Here is a 24,157-nt window from a genome sequence, read left to right on the forward strand (position 1 = left end):
TTAACAGCAATGTGACCGCAGGAGTTCATAGCCCAGTTCTGCACTACTGCTGTCTGATCGCTATGGTGTGCTTCACGCATCTGACCAGCAGGGGGAGCCTGGCGAGAACGGCCACGACCTGTCTGCTTTTGCATAGGATGTTTGCGGCATGTTTCCAGGCAGCACGTGTGCATCAGGCCGGGATCTTCCCCTATAGACCAACACATCGGTCTTCTCTCTGTGACCAGCACTTACCGCATTCCAGCACTTACCGATTCCGTTGACGTTTCTTTGGGGTTTACCCCAACCACACGTTGGAGGTAGAGCATGGCTGCTGGGTTCAAGTGAGTGCATCATGTCTATGATCCCGGTCCATCTATTAGTGTTCTGTACTAATCGTTTCTACAGTCCAGCATCGGGTAACGAGGAGCTGAAAAGTAGTTGGTGGATTAGTGATCTGTATGCTCTCTTCATTTCCTGCTTTCCTTATTTGTGTGTGCTGTCTGTAAACAGCATTTATTTGCAACATGGCTGATTAATGTAAGGAAGTTTTTCCATTGGGGTCAGCTATCTTAAAGCTGAAATAAATAATTTATAGCACTGCTCTTCCATCCCTTATGTTACAGCAGAACTTTTATTGATGTGTTCTGCATGGGGCACTCCTGATTGGATGAGATATTTATATATACCGGTGTGTGTGTGTATGTATGTGTATATATATATATATATATATATATATATTGAACACTTCATTTGGGGTGTGCCTATTTTTTTATATTAAAGATACTCAACAGAGCGCAAGTTTGAAGAGCTGTCTCTTTTCTTTCCAGGACGGTAGAACCTTTGGAATTTTACCGAAAATTTCTGGTGAGTTTGATTATTTACTTATTAAGCGCCAACAGATTACACAGCGCTGTACAATTTTAATGGGGCAGTTAACACACATAAAAAAATATACATTAATACATACAGACACATCAGGAGATGAGAACCCGGCCCGTGAGCTGCCATCTAGCCTTATGGTACTTTATACAGAGTTTCTGGCAGGAATGGTGGGCTTTGGAGGGCTCAGCTCGAGAGTTTACAATCTATAATGATGCTGAGCGAACAACACACACACACTGGGGCTTCATACGGTTTTATACTTATTTTAATAATGTCGCCTATGTCATTTGGACATTAAAAACAAAACAAACAAAAATATTCTATTTAACGGCAGCCGAGATAATATTTAAAGAACATTTCAGTCCTTGACTCCTTTAAATAGTCCTGTTCCTTTAGCCAGTTACCACAAGTAAGGGTCCTACAGCAGAGAAATTAACACACAACACAGAATAGGCATCTTTAGTTTCCATGGCAACGGCCTATCAGTGCCTGATAGGCCATTTAACAACGGCTTAACAAGTGTTAATCTGGCAAAAAATTATGACAAACGTTCAGTGATATCAGAATGGTGTTTCTAATGCTGCATGTATTATGGAAAGTGTCAAATTCACCATAGTAAGCATCTTTAAATATGGTTCACTGGTGAAGTCCTTGTGCCACACAGACATCTGCACCCGAAAGGTTCCCATGGAAACTGTAATGATAAATGCAGATGCTACAAAATAAAATACATTTGAACCAAACTGTGCTTTTTAAGAGGGTAATTGTTTATTGTGGGGTACTTACAGAAGGAGAACTGCCGCCCAGATGGACGAGGACTGAGTGAATTCAGGACAACTACAATAAATATTGGTAAGTCTGTATTTCTAACACATTCTGTTGAACATTTACTGTAAATACAGTATTTAACTCTGACTACTTGCCAAGCCGTGATGGTGTGGAGGGCGTGGGCATGAAGTTATAGCACCCAATTAACCCCCACATCCTGCCTGTATCCCCCCCAGGTAGTCTGCCATCTCTCTCTCTCATGGGTTAGACATAAAGCTATCCTGAATCTAAGACGAGACCAAGGACTGGTTCTTATCTGCCATCAAATTCTATGTTTCTATATGTTTCATTGCCGCTCCGTTCCAGCGCTTGCTCGGCAATCATTGGGTATAAGGGGGGATTAAAGAGCCTCATTTGAAGCAGCCAATCACTGCCAAGAAAGCACTCCCGTTACAATCAATTGGAGAGCTTTCTGCACATGAGCACAAACAGCCAATTGCTGATGAGAAATAAATATCCAAACCCTTCCCCAGGAATAATTCTTTTATCAATATCTAATATTTTTCCTCATTCCAATTGTTACCAAAATGAGCTGAATTGTCATGTGGCACAAAAAGGTTCTTAAATGCTTCTGTCAAATAATCAAGGGATAGGTCTTATTCGCTGTTTGTGTGTTTGGTGAGGGGCTTCAGTATTTTAATAAAAATATAAAAAAATGACAAATTCCTTTAAAGACTGAGCTCTTCAGTTTAAATAGAATTAGTAAAATTTACAGTATGTTTTGTATTTCCCCAAATATAAGCCATATGATTAATAAAAGTTGGGCCAGTATGCCATGTGTTAAATGTATTTATTCCTAGAACCTAGCGAGTGACATTTCCACCGCAGAAAAAAAATAAATATATATTTTTATACTTTTGATCTCTGTCTTTGCCTCCAGGTGAGTATTTTGTTCCAGATAACTTCCATGAAAAGTTGAAACGTTTGTGGTTGTGCGAATATGCTTTGATCATTCCAGATCTGGGTTTTTAACATCACTGTCCTCTGCGACTCGCGTATTTTGATGTTTTATTAAATCTTTTATTATAGGTTCCATCACCACGGCAGATGGTTCTGCTTTAGTGAAGATTGGCAACTGCACTGTGATTTGTGGCATTAAAGCAGTAAGTAATAGCTGTTTTTATTCGTTTCCAAACTGCGGATTAGGGAAACAAACTTTTGGGCCGCTTGTGTTCTTGGAGACGTTTTTCAAGAATTTTGAACTTGGCTATTATACAATCTTGGTCAAAAAAAGAGATGTTTCTAAGCATTAAAGTGACTTTGTATTAATCAAGACTCAGCAGTCTCTGTACCTCTGTGCTAATCCTTTAGGATGGTTTTTATTACAAAAAGGGCATCTAAATGCATTGACAAGTTAGAAAAAAGATAAAACCTAGGGATCATGGGAAAAACTAGGAAAATGTTGTGTTAGAATATTATGTATTAGCTGTAGTTATATTAGAATTGCATTAAGATATATATATATAGTGAGTAAATGACAGTATTAATGCAAATGATGGATGGTGTTCAGTGCTTGATTCATTTAGGATTTCATCTCTGACATGAAGATCCCACTCTAATATGGATGTATTAAATTAAAGCTGTTATTATTATATTTGCTGTATTTTTTGCCAGTGTATAAAATTCTCCCCAACGTAGAATTATTGGTATTTCAGCCAATTGTTTTGTTCTTTCGTTCATATTGCAGGAATTTGCTGCTCCCACGACGGATGCTCCTAATAAGGGCTATATCGGTGAGTTTATAGTTGAGCTTTTTGTGCTCTTTCCTTGTAGATGTAGCCACGCAATTATTTTCTTCCAGCATTGCATTCACAACCAAATACTGAAATGGGATACGGTATGTGATTTGCCAACTGGTTTGGAAACATTGGTATTTTTAAATATCCTCCTAAAATGTTGGATGTTCAATGCATCCATCATCCATTGATGGTGGAATCCATGGTGTAGAGGCAAAGTTGGCATTTTCTTCGGTTTCTTCAACTGAGACACAGAGTTCTTTTTCATCCAGAACGAGCAGAACATTCTATTCCGTTCCAGTAGTACTTTCATCTAGTCCTGACCATAAAGGCAGTGCAGGCATAATCTGGTTTATCCTTCAAATAATAATAATAATGCTGTTTTGAAAGGCAAGCTTAGCTCTGGATTTTAGATGAAACGTTTCAATAACAAATTAAGATTAACCAGCTCAAAGAACGGTGATCATTGCTGGTCAATACATTTTTATGTATTTTTACTTTTCTTTCTTTTTGATGTACGGAAATAAGCATTTCCTAATATAAAGTAATAAAATTAATTGGCATGTGGCACTATTGTACGTTGAAGGAGCAGTCATGTCAAACAGCCAGGAGTGGTAGACATAAAACGCTATTGTGGTATTTGAAAACGTAACCGACCGAAGCCATGACTGAACCTCAGATTTTTTTGCAGAACATGAAATTCTAAAGGGAATTTAGTTTTGACAAATGCCGACCTGTGTATTTAGCTGTCACTGTCTGCCTATCGGTCTATGTAACAATCCTCATGTAGGATAAAACTGTTTCTTCTGTGTCAGTTCCCAACGTGGACCTTTCACCTTTGTGTTCTCCGCGTTTCCGCCCTGGACCTCCTGGAGAAGAAGCCCAAGTGGCCAGTCAGTTCATCGCTGACGTTATTGACAAGTAAGATGAAAAACCTCCTTTATAACTTGTCCTGCAACTTGACGTCGGCTTTCTGACGCAGTGGGTGTTTTGTTCAGTTCACAGATGATACAGAAAGAAGACTTATGCATCGCAAATGGAAAGGTATGGATGAGATCTTTGAGTAGTTTGGGTGATTTAAACAAATATATTTTTTATTTATAGCAATCTGTATTTCAGTATTAAGCATTCACACGCAGAATTAAAATAACCGAATGGAAGTGTAACACGACCATTGCATATAAAGCTTTGTATACATATCCCCAACGTCTCCGCTGTCCAAAACGTGCCCAACGCCTGTGCTGGTGGGTGGTGCATGGGGTGGGGTCAGCCCCAGAGTAACCAAATTGGAAGTTGGCGAGACCATCTGCCCTCCTTAACCAAACAGTCACTTCATGATGCTAGTGTCACAAGGAGGCAAATTCTGAGCTGAAGTGGATACAGCGACTTTCCCCTCCCAGGACCACTCAAGAGGATCTCTCTACTGCCCGCGATACTGTCACAGTGGGTCAGCTACCTGGGACTGTGCGGTGAAAACTGGGACTGTTGGGAGGCGTGTGCTTATAGTTATGTATAAAGTAGCAGGAGTCCTTATCTCTGCCTAGAGTAGTCATCTAAACATGTAACACATTTCTTGTGTATATATCCTTAAGATGTAATAGTTAAGCATGTTGGTTGTACAGAAAACAATCACAATAATAAAATCTTTCTGATATTAACCCAAAAATAATCTTTTCCTAGTTTGTGTGGGTTTTGTACTGTGACCTGATGTGTCTGGATTATGATGGAAATCTTCTTGATGCCTGCACTTGTGCATTGGTGGCAGCTTTAAAAAATGGTAAGTTTCCATTTCACAACAAGCTGCATTTTATGCACAAGATACAAATTATCACCTTCTCAGGCATGATTAATTTCCTAGAACCCTTGACCACCCTCATTTTAGCATTGATTGTTCCCAGTCCATTTCTGCAGGTAAACGATTGCTGATTTCTCTTCACAGTACGTTTGCCATCTGTTAAATTTAATGAAGAAACTGATTTACCAGAAGTTGATTTTAATACAAAAAGTGCATTAAAAATCCTAAAGCATCCAATTGCTACATCATTTGCTGTATTTGATGAGTAAGTATTATGATAAAGGATGCCTCTCAAATGTATCTCAAAATGTTTGCAAAATTTGATGGACTGCTTAAAATATACATAACTCTGAAATACCCGTGACACAGGCATGTGTATTTATATAATATTACATTCCAAGGGTACGAGAAATATGTTCTGGGAAGAAGCATGGCTGTAGTTTTTGTTTTCTGTATTGATAACGCATCTAGGTAGATTGACAAATACAGAGTGAGCGACTGGCACGACGTAATGCTGAAAATCTTGATCACGGTATAAAAACCACAAATGCATGCTCCGGCATCTTTGAGTTCCGCAGGTCCTTGGTGCTTTTTGTGTGTTGTGCAGTCTTGTGTTTTTCAATCTGTTTTTCTTAAAAAAAATAATAAAGTAGCACTACTAATGCCCTCTGTTGCTACGTCCACATACCCCAATTACTCACAGCAAGATACTGAAGAACCCTTGTGTCATGTGCCCATTAGCGGTAGACCTACCAGATGGCGAGAGACCCTGGTGTAGTTCATTCTTTTAACATATTTCCAGCTTTGTGTCTCACTATCCTTTGTGATCCTCATCGGCTGATTTGCAAGGTCTGCGCCATGTCTTCAAAACAGTGATGTGTTATCGTAACAAAATAGGGTATGACCGCTGAAAAAGAGAGCAGACTTACCTGGAGCACCTTCATGTTGGGGAATGTCCAATTATAAATTCAAACTCAGCTACATAGATGGCACCAAGCTGAAAGTTAGCCTACAGGTTGTTGTTGTTGCATCCTGTTCATCAAGAGTTCCTGTTAAGTTCTTTGTGTACCTTTTCTAGAGTTTGACAGCACAATATAAATGAAAGGAATAAGGTTTTATGATGTAGAAATGAAAGTTGGTGTGTTGGTTGGGGGGAAAAAGGGTTCAGAGATCAAAGGACAATGTTAAATTAGATGTTTTTCTGTTGTAGCACATTTCTTCTAGTGGATCCCACCGGGGAGGAGGAGAACTTGGCCACCGGACTGTTAACTGTTGTGACAGATGAAGATGAGAGACTGTGCACTATTCGTAAACCAGGTAGTTTATGATAATATAAAAACCAGACTGCATAACCATATGCAGACACGTTCCATATATTCCCACAATACTGCTTTTTTATGTTTTTCAGAGAAAATTCAGATGACTGTTACCAAGATCACTAGATTCCAAGTCTAGATTGTACTGGTCATGTTATATAATACTGTAGAAATAAAACGTGCTCTGAAATCCTCTCTATAAGTGAATACCCTGTTATCAGGCTAGTCAACTCGCAGACAAATAGGGCACAGATTTGAAAAAAAAAATCAAAAAAAAAATCAAAGGAAAGGTCTAAAATATGTAGCCATTTATTGTCTCACTAAAAAAGTAGATCTCTGGCATTTAGTAACTCTGTAGGCACAGCAGGTTCTAACATTTATTTTTGGAGGACATGTTAAAGCCACGCTGTTACCTTTTGATCTTCTTCCACTGATGATGTGATAAATTAAAAAATACTATATATATATATATATATATATACTGTATATCTAAAGGGCTTCTTATAAGAAAAGTGGTCTTATCACTATAGTAATCATTAGGATGTCCTTGCTGATCGGATCGTTTGGTTGCTATAGTAATAAGACAGCTTTTCCAACCTTTGCTAAAAACCTCTTATGCCTGACTTGTGCTTTCTTTTAATTAGGCGGAAGTGCACTCGCAGCAGAAAAGCTTCAGGACTGTGTCAGTCGATCCATCACAAGACACAAAGAGGTGCAAACGTTGCTGAATGAAGTTCTAGAAAGCGTTAAGTCAGGAAAATATACTTAATTATTTTAAAATAACGTGTAAAAAGTTGTATTTGTTACAGTGGCTGAACATTTTTGTACTCAATAAAACAATTCACTTTACAAAGTTATACCTAGTGTCATTCTTTTTCCACCCCATTGGACATTCCATATTCTACAGGAAGAGACTTCTTAACATATTCACCCATTTGACTCCTAATACCTTGTTTTTCTCGTCCAGTTCTAAAGCTTTGTTAGATGCCCTCCCTCACGACTGTAATAAGTTATGCCCTTTAATATACATAATTAGAAGGCGGTTGTTGGTTGTCTGAGGACGTTGCTGGTTGAATGAAGAGCAGGAATCAGACTTGCGGATCAGATGACGCATTACCCCTTCTACTTCTTGACAGACTGTCTGAATGAGCCCGGGGGAGTGGTGGTACCGCTTGGGCTGGTGCCATAGCCATTTGCTGCATTTGATGTCGCAAGAATCGCAACTGCCAAAGAAAGATAGAGAAACAGGACAATTATTTAGCATGTGTCAAATCGGTTTTAACGGAGACTTGCGGAGAATCCGGTCCTAGCTACAAGTATAGAGCATCAGTTTGTGTGGGTGCCACACGCGGCAAAAGGAGAGGTGCTTAAACAGCGATTAATGTTAAAGAACTTTGGTTCCACCGATAGAAGCCAGATTGATTTTTTTATATTTTCAGTAAAGGCTATAATTTAGACCACACACTGCTGCTTACAACTGCTGATGGAATGCAACTTGTAAAAAAATTAAAACTTGGCTCCTTGGCAAGAAGGCAATGATCAGCCAGCCATGCTTTCAGTCCCATCCATTTTTAAGTGTTATGTTTATTTCTAATCATGTTCTTGACTCTTCTAATGGGGGCATAAGTCCAGCATGCTCATGGGCGCCATGCAACATCAGTATGGCCAAAGCATGCCAAGTTATTAAAGGCCTAGGATATTAAAGCACGGCCTTGTAACCACAGTAAATCAGCAACTTCAAATAGAAAAGCTTCCCTCTAAGTGTCATCCTTTAAAACATGCAGTATTTATAAACTACAATCTGGGTCAAAAGGGGGTCATTTTACAGGCCTTTAGGCAATTCTTGAACTCTTACAATGGTTTTAAGAGATTATCAGCTTTACGACTCCCAGTCCAGGAAAAAATTGCGAACCTCTAATTATGTTTCACTCTGAGATGTCAGCGCATGCATTGTAAAACTACTCAACAACTTCCTGAAGAGCACTTTGTTCTGATTGCTTGATTATACTGTAGCTCATATGCTTTACTTTTCTTTCAACAAGTACCGTATTTGCTCGATTATAATCGAGGTCGTCTTCTAATTAGACCTCAACAAAATGTCCACTGGGGCCAGGCTGCTTACCGGTGCTTTGGTCGCGAGCAGCGTCTCTTCTACTAGCAACAGGAGAACAGGAAGCTAGCACTGTCACATAACTGTGCCTTCCCCTCCTTCCTCTGGGGGCGGGGCCAGAGAAGTTGCTCACACAGCCGGGCCCCTGCAGAAGTCTTCGTGTGAGAGATCTGCAGTTCAGGTAAGAGGGTGGGGGAGGGTTTTTGTGATTAATGTGTGAAGTATGTGTGATTAATGGAATGAATGAGTATTTAAATGTTTGTGAATGAGCGTGTGTGTGATAGCATGGATGTGTAAGGGGGGTGGTGGTGGTAGCATGGCATAGGGAGGCTGTAATCACAGTCCTATCATCCCCAGGTTCTAGCATGTACTGGCTGCCTTGGCTTGATAGGAGAGGTGATTGCTGTTAGCAGTTATATATATGCCTCCAGAAATGCCTTTTAACCCCCTATATGCCACTCTGCCCCATGATATGCCTTTTAACCCCCTATATGCCAGAGTGGCATATAGGGGTATAAGGCATATCATGGGGCAGAGAGGCATATAGGGGGTTAAAAGGCATATCATGGGGCAGAGTGGCATATAGGAGGGTATAAGACATTTCTGGAGGCAGAGTTGCATATAGAGAGTTAAAAGGCACATCATGGGGCAGAGTGGCAAATAGTGGAGTATAAGGCATTTCTGGGGGCAGATGTGCATAACTGGGGGGCAGGTTGGCAAATAAAAAAAATATATATTTTTCTCAATCATAGCTTTTATTTAATATGAAAAAATTGTTTACATTAATTAACCCCTTGACTGCTAACGACGGCATGGTGCCGTCGCTAGCAGTCCCAGTCAGGTGCTAGCGGCGGCACCATGCCGTCGCTAGCATTACCCTACCTTGAAGGGCATCACCGGGACTGGCCGGTGACGTCGCGCGTAATGACGCGATGACGTCACCGCGCAACTTTATTGAAAACTGACAATTGTCAGTTAAAGAGGTATGGGGGCATGCTGCTTAGATGCCTGTATCTCAGGCATCTAAGCAGCTACAGACCCCCCAAAATATACTGTTGGAAAGGTAATCGTCTTACCTTTCCAACGGTATAAGGCTTGTGAAAGAAAGAATAAAAAATATTAAGTTAAAAAATAAAAAAAAAGTAAAAAAAAAATGATTTGGGGGTCTCTAAAGGCAGATAAATAAAGATATTTTTCCTATAGGTTAGTCTTATATTAAGGCTTTTTGTTTTTTCCTAAATTAATATTTAGATTTTGGGGGGTCGTCTTATAATCAGGGTCGTCTTATATTCGAGCAAATACGGTATAACAAGCAATGGAACTTTGAAACAAAAACTATTTTACATCTAGAATGTAAATCCTAGTTATTTTGTTTCTGGCTTCGGCTAGAGCGAGTCTTTGGGAAGTTGCTGGATTACTTGTCTCTGTTCCTGCTGTAAGGCCTGGTGTTGCTGTTGTGAGACAGAAGAGAGCTGATGTTTCTGTAGAGGAACGTTTGGCCCGGGTCTGTTCACAGCAGAGCCGAGCTTTGATAGCACTACAGAGAGGAGAAGGGGAAAATGGAAGTCGTGAAAGGAAAGACGAAGGGTCTAGAACTGGGATCCAATAGCCATTTGATTCCTTTCTCAAAAAAGGATAAACAAATCCTCAAGAGACCTTTTCTGCTGCTATGGCACCACAAAATGTTCACCGCATCCCCTAAAACTAGACTGCTGGAAAACCACGATCGACTAAACCATCTAGCCAGGATCTGGACATTCAACATTAATATTTTTAATATAGGGAGAGGGGACAAAGCAAAATCTCAAAATACAAACCTTTTATTAAATGCTGCAAAGCGCTATATACTTAATTTGATGTCAAAGCGTGACACCAACTTGTTTAGACATTTGGAAGCCGGTAATAAAATCACAGCCCTTGTAATTTCCGTATTACGGACAGGAAGAATTACTTATCCCGGCTTACTTTCCCATATCCTTAAAGTGTATCTTTGACCTCTCTGGGATGGAGGTGACAACGCTTGGTTCTCATTCTGTGGCAAGCAGAGGGGGCATCTATGTCCTTTGGAATTTTTTCAACATTCTTTGTTTTTAGCCATAAGTATGTAAGGTTCCTTCTGGAGATTATACGTTAGTGATAGGGAGTAGAAAGAGGTGGGTGACAAATAAATTGTTTTAAAATACACCACTGCTCCCCAGATGGTTCATTTTTGCTGCACGACCTATAGTCACAGGGACAGTCAAGATTCATACATTGAGTAGATGACCTGAAAGAAAACACATAGGAGGCAGACACATACCAGCTGCTTGTGGTTGCACAAAGCTCCCTACTCCTGTAAGGTTAATAACAGCTGCTTGTTGTGCAGACAACGTCTGATCTTGGCTGCTAGCACCTTGGTCCATTCCCTGGCAAGTGGGGAAATGAAAGAAAGAACTTCATTAAGGTACAATGGTGTGTAGTGAGTTCCTATGTTCATGCATGTTGTATTATCAGCACTTGCCTTTTATTCACAAGTCATAGATTGTTAATTGGCGAGTACAATTCAGATTATACTTCGGGTTATCTCCCTGAGATCACTTGACAGCTTAGAGTTTGTCCAGTGTAATAATACAAAAGTAGTAACAGAACTTAACAGCAGATAAGAACCCATCAGCCCATCTAGTCTTCCTGTAATTCATGAAAGGCAAGCTGTTTAGGTGAATCCATCCTAGGTATCCATCCTATGTTCCACTGATACCTAGCTGACACGTTTGCACGTCTTCTACCCCTATCCCTGTAGAGTATCCGTGTAATAGAAGGGCCCTCTGTATGTTATGTTGTGGTTTGTAATACTATGTAAAGCTATGTGTAAAATACACGTGCTATGTAAATAGCATGCTAAAAATATGACTATATATTCAAGAACCACATTATATATAGGCACATTAAAAGGTGTCCTATACAGTCCCACAAATAAACAATAGATATTAAAGTACTTTAATATACATTATTTAAATATATATTTCAGAGATCATATGCACTGTAATGCATATAATAGCTCGGTGATCCCTTTAAAATCTCATGTTGCTCCCCCTCTAAATGCATGGGAGGATTCTGCATATGTCCACCTTTTCCAGGAGTTTTTTTGTCCAAGCACATGACATACTTACATGCAGTAAGCTAAAGTGCTGGTTTAGTAAATGCTGCAGGCAGGGGTCTATTCAGACGCCCGTGTGCATGCATGGAAAGTGCTCCCATTGGAAGCACATCACTGCCACTGATTGGCTGCTTTGTTTTTGTTTTAGAAAAGGGAATATTAGGAGAAACAAGTCCTAACCTTCTAGAGAAGCTACAGGTCCAGAGCTGCAGCACACTGCTCCCTCTGAGGTCCTGTTTTCATACCCGAAGCAGCCAATCAGTGGCAGGAAAGTCTCGCTGACTCCCCTGGCTGGCAGACAGCATAGTGTGCATGTGATTTTTATGTTCAGTTGAACAGTTTTTCTACAGACATAGGATCCTGGGGGCAGGGAAACCGACAAATGGAGAGGAGGATTCTGCAGAGTCCCACTACGCATTAGCAAGATGGAGAAAACCATATTTTAATAGGGACGCTCAGCTTTCATGTGCATTCCAGTGCATATTATAGCTGGAGCTTCCCTTTAAGATGAGCATTTTAAAGTTTATTTATTTTTAAGGCTTTGACCTTAATATGACTTTCTTGCACATTCATTATATGTCCACATATAGAAAAAGTAGGTGTCATGGTCTACCCATCTTTATTAATTGTTTCCACATTTAGCAACAATCTGTCTTTGTCTATACAAGTAGAAAAAAATCAAAGATTTGGATGAACGTATGCAGAAACATGAAAGAAAAAGTGCAATCTCAAGATTATTAAAAATAAAAACAGATAGGAAAAGGCAGATTATTTAAATACATTTCTACATGTATCAGGACACGTAGCTCAATAATAATACTGATTAATCTACAGTCCATGTGTTAGCAATTAACCTCCGATTCACCTTAATTAGATATGGTGGGTACACACACGCCTTGGAATGATTGCTTATATAACACATACCAGAAGTGCATTCAGTTCTACAGAAATTAATTAGAATTCATTTTTCAAACGTACCCGAATGACAGAATTCTGCTTTTAATTTAGCTGTCATAATGATTCGTTTCTTTGGGCTGTGTGCAACCATACAATGGTCAGTAACAAAGAATGTAAAGATTAGGTTCATTTTCATAAAAAAGAGGTGAATGTGTCAGGCTTCCCCTGTGAATCTCTTACCGCTGGTATGAGGCTCAACTGATCACCCTGCTGCTGAGGACTAGAAGATGCTGCTTGCTGAGACTGTTGAGGTGAAAAGTGAGACAGTTGTGGCTGTTGTTGATGCATTGGGTTGAATATGAGCGAAGCCCCGGGAAGCTGTTTTAAAGAGGACACTCAGTTTCAGAAACGTGCAATGCAGCTGAGTTTGCCATCAGATTAACATTGTCCAGAACATCTTATTCTCTTTACTTAACCAGATTGTCAAGAATGAACTCCAACCCATGAGAGCATTCAACTGTCACACCTTAAATTAAACCCACAATTAAATCCAACGATTGTGTTTTTGTCTTATCTTAATGTTTTCTTTTTTTATTATTTATTTTATTTTTTTAATTATTCATTTTTTTTTTAGCTTTGATATCCAAAAACCAGCATAGCCTACACATTAAATGCATCTTTTAAGGTCACCTCCTATCATCCCTTTACGAAGACTACTTTGGAATCCAGCTAAACCCAAACAAGTGTTTGGGACCTAAAACGTACATGTGATAAAAACTACATATTTAAAAAAACAAAAATGTAAACAATAGTTGTTACATCAGGACATCACTTTCACCCATCAGATAACAGAAGTGTCTGAAATAGAATGAGCCATGTGTTTTAAATTGAACATTATCTACAGAAATAGGTTCTAACTCAACAGTAGCTTGAAGCATTGAAAGATACACTAATGTTTTAGTTTATGTTGAAGCTTATATGAAAGCTCTCGTTTAGAGAAGTTCAAATGTATTTGCAAACAATAAAGGAACCTGAAACTTTTAGTTTGATTGCTCTGTTTTATAGAAAGCGCTGCGTAAATTGTTGGCGCCATATGAATAAAAGATAATAATGGTAATTGTAGCGAACATGGGTTGGTAGTTTACTCTTATTGGTAAATTCCATAGTCAGTGAAAATAACATGAGTTCTACCGGTCTTCTAAATGGCTAAAAACATCAATCCAAACAAACTCCAGCTTTGATTTTTTGATTCCAAACATTTTTTTCCTTGTGCCGCCACTGTTCTGTTGCAGGGCTCATTTTGGTGACAAGACATACATTTGACCTTCTCAATGTTTTTATTTCAAACCCATGAATAGTAATGTACTACACACTCTTTCAAATGGATCCATATTGTTTATTTTGTTAAAAAAAAAATCCGGTTAAGTGATAATTACCTGTAGCAGATTTAATGGCCTCAACCCTGGTGTATTTTTTAAACCAAATGGGCCACCTGTTGAAGAGAATTCTATTTTAAAACCCAAAACTTTTATATATATTTCTTACAAGAATGAGGGAAACCTATAGGACTGACCATTAAAAACCAAGGACTACAAATTATGTCTATTATATAGAATATTACCATTTGAGTTATGTGTGATAAAATATCGCATAGTTTTTTTTTTTCAATTGTATCTGTACCATGTGTACAGCTTAAATATTTGTGACAGTAAGAAATGTAATAATAAAACTAATAAACACGCAGGTATAATAAATAGCCAAAGTGCAAAAAGTTGATCAGACGATCTTCCACCTGTGCTGGGACTAGCTCGGCTGAGAATGGACAAAGATAAAATAGCCTGTCCTATTTCAGGTCACTTGTGCCATTACAGAGGAAGCATCAGGAAATCAGACAAACCCACAACAGCAGCATAGAACAAAAATGTAAAGAAAATTTCCTTTGCCCAGGGGAACCGTCAGACATACGTTACAGCTTCTCCTGAGCATCGTCAGAGAGATGTGGTTGGTATCCCTCTGGGTACTGTGTCTCCTCTAGAGATTCTTCCCCTGCGATGCCACAAGTGACCGAATTCAGACAATCCAGAGTGAGGACTCACCGCAGAGGAAGCTACTTAAAAGTGTAAGCATATTAAGGTCAATTCTTGACTGAGCTAGTCTCCCATTTTTTTTTGCACATATTTATAAGGAATAACTTTGGGGATATGTTTCTGCAGGTTCTTCTTTATAAATATGTTATAATTAGCATTGAAAAAAATTACTTTTGAATGCAGTAATTTAAAAGTTTTACCAAGTATCGCATCCACAATTTTTTTCTCATTTTATATATTTTTAAAGTAAATCACCAAATGAGTCGTACTAACCTGCCTGAGAGGCAGACTGCATGGCAGCCGGCAGTGAACCCGGCACCAGGCCTCCTGATGGTAAAATGCCACTCAGATTAATGCCTGTGGGGGTTATGGCACCAGTATTACACCCCAGCATGGTATTTGAGCCACTCATCAATGTCTGTGGGCCACTGTGGACAGGAAAGAGAATACATTAATAGCTGCAGGAACATGTAACCAACTTGGTAGAATGGGAGGTGTGCAGTAGTGGTCTCTAACAGAAAAGTGCGCATCATTACTCATTGGCAAGAGGCAAAGCTATACGAGATGCTATTTGAACTTGGTCCTTGTTTGCCAGCATCCACTGCAGTACATCTTTATTTTGAATATGTACAGAATAAAAAAAGATTTAAATGAAGCACATTGTAGCCGATTATAAAGTTATAACTCAGAGCTCAGTAAATGGATTTAAGTCAGATTAGAGCCATGGAAGATTGCTGCAAAACTACCAAAAAAAAGTAACCTGCCTTACAATTCATTAACCCCTTCGTGACAAAGGCTGATTTTACTTTTTGTACCCTTTGTGACAATGGCCTTTTTAACATTTCTGCGCTGCTCGTGTTTAGCTGTAATTTTCTTCTTTCCCGTTTACTGAACCCACACACATTAGATATTGTTTTTTTCAGGACAAGAAGGGCTTTCTTTAGATGACATTGTTTTGATTGTATCTTATTATTTACTACTAAAAAAAGTATAAAATATGGTGAAAAACTTAGAAAAAAATGACTGTTTCTAACTTTTAGTTGAAAAATCTTTTACTCATCTATAAAAGGTAATGAAAAAACCTGCTAAATAGATTCTACTATTTGTCCTGAGTTTAGAAATACCCAATGTTTTTATGTTTTTTTGCTTTTTTCTACCCATTATGGGGCAATAAGTACAGGTAGCGTTTTGCTATTTCAAAGCCATTTTTTCCAAATCTGGTAATTCTTCCCCCCATGTGCCATTTCGGGTATCTTTGAACCCGGCCAATGCAATTTACCCCATCAAGTCATATATTTTTGAAAACTAGACACCCCAGGGTATTTCAAATGCTAGTATTTTAACTCTTTCCATGCACCATATCTACCACCAGTCTTTGTCAAACTTTGTGGTAGTCATTTTTTTGCATTTGTTTTGCCACACACATTTTACTTCAGGTATGAATTAAAATGTTCTCGTTTATGTCACTATCACAAAACACTCCAATATGTGTTCAGCAACATCTCCTGAGCGCAGTGATACCCCACATGAATGATTTTGCCTGGCTGTTTGGGGGCAAAAGGGCCACATTTGGGGCATGCGCATTTTTCAATGTTGAACTTCGGCATTTGGGGATCCACTGCCCATGCCCTATTTGGTACATCTTTGAGCCGGGCCATTTCAGTGTGCCCAACAAAACCATATATTTTTGAAAACTAGACACCCCAGGGTATTTTAAATGCTGGTATTTTAACTCTTTGCATGCACACATTTTACCACCAGCATTGTTTCAAAGTTTGCAGTAGTATTTTTGTGTGTGTATTTTTCCCACACACACCTACTTTATGTATGAATTTACAGCTCCTGGTATATGCCGCTGTCACACGACACCCCAATATGTGTTCAGCAACATCTCCTGAGTACAGTGATACCCCACATGCATGAATTTGTCATTTTTTGGGGGAACTAAAAGGCCACATTTGGTACGTGTGCATTTTTCTAATTGGAAATTAGATGTGTGGCCATCCTTCCCCCGGTGTTAATTGGGACCTTGTTGAACCTGGCCAATTCAATTTACCCCATCAAATCATACCTTTTTTAAAAGTAGACACCCCACGGGCATTTAATATGCCAGTATTTTAACTCTTTCCATGCGAGAATTGTTTTAAGCTAATATGCTAATTTTAGGACTTGCTCACAAAAATATATTTTTTATATATATATTTTATATTTTGTTGCCTTTTTTTAAAAAAATTTTTAAACATTTTTTTTTCAACTTGGAGGTTCCCCTGATAGTGACATCAGTGGGAAATGATTTTTACATTTTACTGTTTTTTTACTATTTTTTTCTAATTATTAATTTTATTTTATTTTTTAATTTTTTTTTTACTAATCACAATGTGATTAGAAAGCTGGGCTCCATTGACTTGCATGGTGAATGCAGTACCTGTATTCAACCTGCAAGTGGAGCCAGAGTTCTCTAGATGGTCTGGAGACCGTCTAGCGAGCTTTTAAAACTTGCTTGTTTCTCTTGCAGGGCGGCGGCCATCTTCCTTGATGGCGAAGATCACCGGCAGCTGCGGCTGTGACCGCTCTCCGGAGCGGTCACAGCCCACCGAAAGGTAAGTGTTTGGTGTCGCTGGATGCCTCCTGATCGAGGCATTCCAGCGACACCATTTAAGTTTAGGAGGCGATCGTTGATCGCCTCCTAAACGCTTTTAAAACGGGCGTCCGCCGCCATACAAAGTATGGCGGATGTTGACGCCCCGTGGAGGGGCCAGAGATGGCCCCTTCGTGCCGTTCGCGGCGTTGCTGAATGCCTCGAGGTCGAGGCATTCAGCAACGCTTTTTGGGTGCAGAAAGCGAAAGTAGATCGCTTTCTGCACCCGTTTAAAGACGTGCCGGTCCTGGCACGTCAATTGTCGTAAAGCACATGCTTTTCCGTGTCGTGCCAGGACCGGCAATTGTCGTTAAGGGGTTAAACCCAGGCACAGCCATAAACAATTTACAATCAGGAACAAAATGCACTTTGAACAATAAATGCTGTCTGGTGTAGAACGTCATACACAGATTTACTTCCTATAAGTTTCTGATATGTTTCCGTGGATCAATGCCCGGAGAGCAACATGTAGAGTGGCACTGGCTTTCAAGGCCTCAGAGGTAACCTGAAAACTACTTCTTCTAGGACAGATATAGCAATATCCATCTTAAAGCTTAAAATTTTTTCTTTTAGGAAACTACGTAGACATCAACATATAAAATTACGTACAGTTACTGTATTTCTCTGCATTTCTGCTCAGGCCAAACTATTTTAAGTAATGTCTGAATGTATAAAAGTACCTCCAGACACTAGAAACAAAATTAATCATGAAACACACAATATCAAATCACCCCTGCACAAGTGAAATATTACATTATATTGTATTTCACAATTCTTTCAATGGGGAAGCAGAAGGTGTCTTGAAAACTTTATTACATTAGCTAAGAGATCCAACTTCAGAAGATTATACAGAGGAAAGGGAAGACATAAATTAACGGTACAGAGCAGTAGTACAAGGAATATGAAACATTAGAATTGGATAAAGAAAAGACGCAAGTTGCAAACAGGAGAGATTTGTCAAACTGCAAAAAGGTTATACAAAGCCAGAGGAGTGACACCAGAGAAATAAGACAAGAAGAGACAGGCGAGGAGATGTTTATTGGTGAATATTTGACAGGGAGAGTTATTTAACACTACATAAATTGTGTCATTATGTGCCTTAAATTTAAATTCTGAAAAGTGTGATTAATATAGTTTTTTCCACATTTTTAATTAGGAAGCATGTTGTTCAGGTTTAGACCAATCATATTAAATCCTGTCCTAAGAAATCCCTAACTGGTTTATGGCTTGACCTCCGCAGGATCTGGCTTGCTCTCCACTCTACCAGGATACCCCTAAAGCCCGGCCTAGCTGTGTTCATGGGGAACTGAGCCAAGGAATACTAAACTGCAGGGAGATTATCCAATCAAATTACCCTACTGTCTCTTATAGACATTCTTTGTCTGTTCTCCGGGTCCTCTGACCAAAAAAAAAAAAACACACTCATCAAAATACTACGAGACTACCTCTATCCTAGAAATTATCATTGTATTTTCTAACTAGACAGTCTTTAAGCTAATACCATGTAAAATGTATGCTTATACAAAGTGGAGGTACCTGAAACTCTTCAAAAGTGTGTAATAATGTTAAAAATTCACATCAGCTCAAACTGGCTTTTTAGAAATTGCCGCTTTAAAAACTCTAGATTATAAGGCAATGTATAAAATTTTTGGTAAAAAAGTAATCAGAGACTAAACTACAGCTACCAGAAGGCAGAGAACTTACCACACAGAGCCCACTACATTGATGAAGTTAAGTCCAGCAGGGTTAGTCATGACTTGAGTGGAGGAGGTTCCTGTGGTGATAGTGGTGACCATGGTGGACAGTGGAATGGTCATAACAGGTAATCCCTGACCCAAAGACATTTGCTGCTGAGCAAACTGTGTTAACAAAGCAGGTTGGGAATTATAACTTGGGTCTTGGGGTGTGGGGGTGGCAGAAGGGGTGAGAGGAGTTGAATTCATAGCATCAGGTGGGTGCGGTGTCGATGATGGGGTGTTGGTTGGTGTAGGAGTAGATGGTTTGGGAGTTCCAGATCCTGCTCATTGAGAAAAATAAAAAAGTGCTAGTACAAAAACCGTTAAAAACTATTTTAAAAAAAATACCCACCATCTAAATATAAAAACAAAAATAATACTAATATAAACACTGAAGCTCTATGGCGAAGGTGCTATTTTGTATTGGACTTAACAGAAGGAGCACAGATATGAACTTGCGAGTGTAAACAACCAAACCAGAACGAAAAGACGAAAAGAAAACCACTTATTAACAGTTCGCAGATGCTTCAAACCCATTTAATGGCAAAAACAAATCATATAAATATAATGTTACGTCTGTATTGAGCCATAAGCTGGAAGCCGAAGCACACTTTTTTTCTTTAAAACCCAAGATTAGTCATTTGCATTCATTTTTTAATACATGTTTTTACCAAATCATTTCACACTGCATGCAACTTAAAAAAAATAAAAAAATTTAAAAAAATAAATAAATCCACAAAACAAAAGCCATGTACGCAGCCACAAATATTCACTCCTAACCTGCTTAAAGCCACAGTTGCCCACAACGCACAGCAGCACAATGCTTGGCAGGCTTCAACGCAAAAAGAAGTGTTTAAAACTGCAACGACTTTTGGACATTTTGTATATCCTGAATCCATCATGCACTCACACATAACAATGCCCATGGGGCCATGATAAACTATAAGAACATATAATGTGGTTGAAACGTTGTCGGATAATATATTGCACCTGTTGGGTAGCTAGTAAATTATGCATTCACAAATTAAATCCTTGCTGCATACATTCTGAAACATGTGAGGAACCAAGTCTATTTCACAGTTTGTCAACATTTATATGGTTTCTTTTTAAAATATAAATTCTAATCATTGCACTAGTGTTAAACACAATTAAAGCAGACCTGTCACCTGAACCAAGTAATCATCAGAATGCAATAAAAACGGTTTAAGCCCTGAATTATTATTTTAATTTATTTTTTAATAACAATTTTGCATAAGTATTTTTATGTTGCATTACACTGGTATTCCCAAAGCAGCATCTCTACAATTAATTCTGTGGATGATAATCCATAAAATTTCAGATATGCTACATATAGATTATATACTATAGATTATGTTCTAATGATAGTGGTATATGCTACATACAGATTATACAATACAGATATCATACTATCCTATGATAGTGACCTAAAGTTTATTTCTGACAGGTCCACTTTAATATGTACACACAAAGGTTGCATACACATAAATATACAGAAAAAAAACAACACAAATTACATTAAACATAAAATACATACAGTTAACAGAAGACCTTTCTAAAAATGTGCGAGAACTATACACGCACTGGGGTGCGCACAAGGGTACAGGTTGGCTCCATTAGAAAGGTGGTATTAATCTTGAGGACCGCTACACGAAAGGGCTATGGAGATTTAATGGAGTATTTAGGTCGTGACTCACTTTGTGACGAGCCGGCAGGTGACATTGCAACAGGGGAAACCATGCTGATTTGATTATTCTCTGCAGATTGTTTCCGAGAGATACCAGGTGGCTTAGAAGGCGGGGGTGTTGTAGATTTGAGGTGGCCACTTGCTTGCTGTGGACTAAAAATATTACCTGAAAAGGAAAAATGGGAAAACGCTGTGAGCATACTGAATTGCACCGAATATGTTTTTTTAAGTCGTAATGCTTTAGTGCATTGCTAACAGGGCACCAATAAGCAATACAGGCATTACAAATACCCCTATGTAAATATTCACTGAAAAGCTAAAACATTCTGACCACCTGCCTAATATTGTGTAGGTCCCCCTTTTGCCGCCAAAACAGCTCTGACCAATCGCGGCATAGACTCCACTAGACCTGGTCTGTAAATCCTGTAAATTGCAGGGTGGGGCCTTCATGGATTGGATTTGTTTATCCAGCACATCCCACAGATGCTCGAGTGGATTGAGATCTGGAGAATTTGGAGGCCAAGTCAACACCTTCAACTCATTGTTGTGTCCCTCATACCATCTCTGAACCATTTCTTGCTTTGTGGCAGGGTGCATTATCTTGCTGAATGAGGCCAATGGCATCAGGGAATACTGTGTCCATGAAAGGGTTTACATGGTCTGCAAAAATGCTTCGGTAGGTGGTACGTGCCAAAGTAACAACCACATGACTGGCAGGACCCTAGGTTTCCCAGCAGAACATTGCCCAATGAATCACACTGCCAACATTGGCTTGCCTTCTTCCCATAGCGCACCCTGGTGCCATGTGTTTTCCAGGTAAGAGAAACACATGCACCCGACCATCCACATGATGTAAAAGAAAACGTGATTCATCAGACCAGGCCACCTTCTTCCATTGCTCTGTGGTCCAGTTCTTATGCTCACAAGCCGATTGTAGCCTCTTTCAGCAGTGGAAAGGGGTGCGATGGACTGCGTGTGTTGACAGCTTTTTATCAGAACCAGCATAAACTCTTTCAGCAATTCGAGCTACAATCGCTGTCTGTTGGATTTAACCACAAGGGCCAGTCTTCGACCCCCACGTGCATCAATTAGCCTTGGCCGCTCATGGCCCTGTTGAAGGTTCATTGCTTTTCCTTCCTTGGACCACTTTTGATAGGTACTGACCGCTGCATACCAGGAACAACTCACAAGAGCTGCAGTTGTTGAGATGCTCTGACCCAGTCTTTTAGCCATTACAATTTGGCCCTTGTCAAAGTCTATCAGATCCTAGTGCTTGCTCAGTTTTCCTGCTTCTAACACATCACCTTTAAGGACGAAATGTTCACTTGCCGCCCAATATATCGCCACCGTCTGACAGGTGCCATGATAACAAGATTATCAGCTTAATTCTCTTTACTTGTCAGTGGTCATAATGTTATGGCTGATCAGTGTATAGTACCTATATGTGTGCGCACGTATATATATTTTAGTTGAAATGGTCAAAAATATCTAAAGCTGTGTATAATATATACACATACACACACTTTTTTCTTAAGGTAGATTTGATTAAATTTTGCATGGACTCCAGTCCATTTTATCACAAGTAAATCAAAGAATTTGCTGCTTTTCACAGGTGTTGGAAAAACAGGCAGTATACTTTGAGTTTCTCTGAATGTGATAAAATGGACAACTGATTACAATGTGCATTTTACTTAACTCTGGGAGGACATGTTCCTTAATGTTTTTAATAAAGCGACAGAAGACAGATTTCTGTACCATATTACTGTTTATAAACTTCAGTATGGGGTTACCTGTTGAACTGTTTCCAGAGGTTGCAGGAAGTTTAATGGGTGGTGGTCGGTGCTTGACACCTTTGCCCAGTACAGAAGATTGTATTGACCCCGAGATACTGTCAGACTTTAGGGGAAAGAAAGAAAGAAAAAAAAAATATTTACACATCAGTAATCCAATGACTCAATAAAAAACCTACAACGATGCAAAAAAAAATAAAAAAAATTCAATTCAGTAAACACAAATAAATGTTGTGCCTCCAGGGCCACTGGACTCTGGATCTACAGCGGACAGGGCAGCAGCCATAAATATAGAAAATTGTACAAACACCTAATATTATATATAATATTTAATTTTACATGCATTGATACATTATATTTAACAAAGTCACCATCAATTTCCTTTACTGAGCAGGGCCGAACTGGCCCACCAGGAAACTGGGAAATTTCCTGGTGGGCCGGCGGACCAACATTCAAAACGGCCGCAAAGTTCAAAGCAGCCGTCGTGCGGCTGTAAGACCTCCTCCACCGGCCGCCTAATGAAGTTAAAGCGGCCGGCGTGTTCACACCATGCCACCCAGTGGCAGCAGTACCTCAGCTCTTCATCCCGCCCCTTTTAAGACGTGACGTTCAAGGGGGCGGGCTCACAAAAGAGTTCCTCCTGACAGGGAGAGTATCGTCACTTTGAAGGACAGCAGGATAGAAACCCCACAAAAATGTAAGTATTACCAAAAAAATTGTTAGGGCTTATAGGAAAGCAGAGCCATATTCAAGGGAGGGGAAGAGGGGATTATTACAAAAGCAATATAAACGGGGGGTGGCTGGGTGTAATAAACATGGCACTGGGGGCATCAATAGACAAGAGGGTGGTTGGGCATCACATTAACCAATACAAAAAGTGTGGCAGAGCCTGTCCTGGTGTGTGTCTGGGTGTCGGTGTGGCACAGCCTGTCCTGGTGTGTGTGTTTGGGTATCGGTGTGGCACAACCTGTCCTCGTGTGTGTGTTTGGGTATCAGTGTGGCACAGCCTGTCCTGGTGTGTGTGTTTGGGTATCAGTGTGGCACAGCCTGTCCTGGTGTGTGTGTGTGTGTCAGAGCCCGTCCTGGTGTGTGTTTGGGTATCGGTGGACAAAACTTTCTAGGCCCAGAAATCAGCGAGAGGAAAAGTAAAGGTATTGTGTTATTTACTCTATTTCAATCTGCATATTTTATTAAAAAAGGATTAGTGGCACTAAATTGTGGCTTCAGGTGTATCTTTTTTAGTGTACTGATGTACTCCCTCACATCCTATCACATAAGATTCTGTTTCATACATCTGCTGAGCTCTGATGTCATGTTTATCCAGTACACATGGATGCCGAGGAGTTAAGATTCTGTCCATTCCCAGGTACTTACCTGGGCCTTTTAACAATTTTGGTTCCTGGGAATTTAATAACAATGTGGTATTCTGTTATCGTAAAGGAACAATTTAATATAGTTTTTATTAAGAATGATTTATAGCTATTTGGATGGTAAATAGCGTGGCTCAGATAGGCGTGTG

General features: G+C 39.4%; 2 protein-coding genes across 2 annotated transcripts in view; one reads left to right on the forward strand and one right to left on the reverse strand.

Moving 5' to 3' along the window:
• The first annotated feature begins 306 nt into the window (after positions 1 to 306).
• LOC149286472 (exosome complex component RRP43-like) lies at positions 307 to 7,308 on the forward strand. Its single transcript, XM_089493903.1, has 11 exons — positions 307 to 323; positions 810 to 846; positions 1,653 to 1,716; positions 2,722 to 2,795; positions 3,380 to 3,425; positions 4,244 to 4,349; positions 4,427 to 4,472; positions 5,109 to 5,205; positions 5,368 to 5,488; positions 6,434 to 6,540; positions 7,184 to 7,308. Exons 1-11 carry the CDS (start codon positions 307 to 309, stop codon positions 7,306 to 7,308), a joined length of 840 nt encoding a protein of 279 aa, XP_089350029.1.
• A 225-nt stretch (positions 7,309 to 7,533) lies between these two features.
• Positions 7,534 to 24,157, reverse strand: part of LOC149286473 (transcription factor SPT20 homolog) — a 68,992-nt gene continuing 52,368 nt past the window's right edge. Inside the window, exons 16-24 of the mRNA XM_089493904.1 lie at positions 22,639 to 22,744; positions 20,859 to 21,014; positions 19,112 to 19,181; positions 15,043 to 15,197; positions 14,119 to 14,174; positions 12,923 to 13,060; positions 10,949 to 11,054; positions 10,060 to 10,186; positions 7,534 to 7,762 (exon numbers count right to left, since the gene is read on the reverse strand). Coding sequence (XP_089350030.1) covers positions 7,534 to 7,762; positions 10,060 to 10,186; positions 10,949 to 11,054; positions 12,923 to 13,060; positions 14,119 to 14,174; positions 15,043 to 15,197; positions 19,112 to 19,181; positions 20,859 to 21,014; positions 22,639 to 22,744 — 1,143 coding nt within the window. The remainder of the gene's footprint in view (positions 7,763 to 10,059; positions 10,187 to 10,948; positions 11,055 to 12,922; positions 13,061 to 14,118; positions 14,175 to 15,042; positions 15,198 to 19,111; positions 19,182 to 20,858; positions 21,015 to 22,638; positions 22,745 to 24,157) is intronic.

Source organism: Sceloporus occidentalis, unplaced genomic scaffold, assembly GCF_023333645.1.
Source record: "Sceloporus occidentalis isolate IW3139 unplaced genomic scaffold, rSceOcc1.0.p SCAF_68, whole genome shotgun sequence".
Taxonomy (NCBI): domain Eukaryota; kingdom Metazoa; phylum Chordata; class Lepidosauria; order Squamata; family Phrynosomatidae; genus Sceloporus; species Sceloporus occidentalis.

What these genes read in the sequence shown, in the direction of transcription:
- LOC149286472 (XM_089493903.1), top strand. An exon ending in GACAACTACAATAAATATTG is followed by an intron (nt 1,717 to 2,721) that starts GTAAGTCTGTAT and finishes CTTTTATTATAG; the next exon opens with GTTCCATCACCACGGCAGAT. An exon ending in GGTGGCAGCTTTAAAAAATG is followed by an intron (nt 5,206 to 5,367) that starts GTAAGTTTCCAT and finishes TTCTCTTCACAG; the next exon opens with TACGTTTGCCATCTGTTAAA.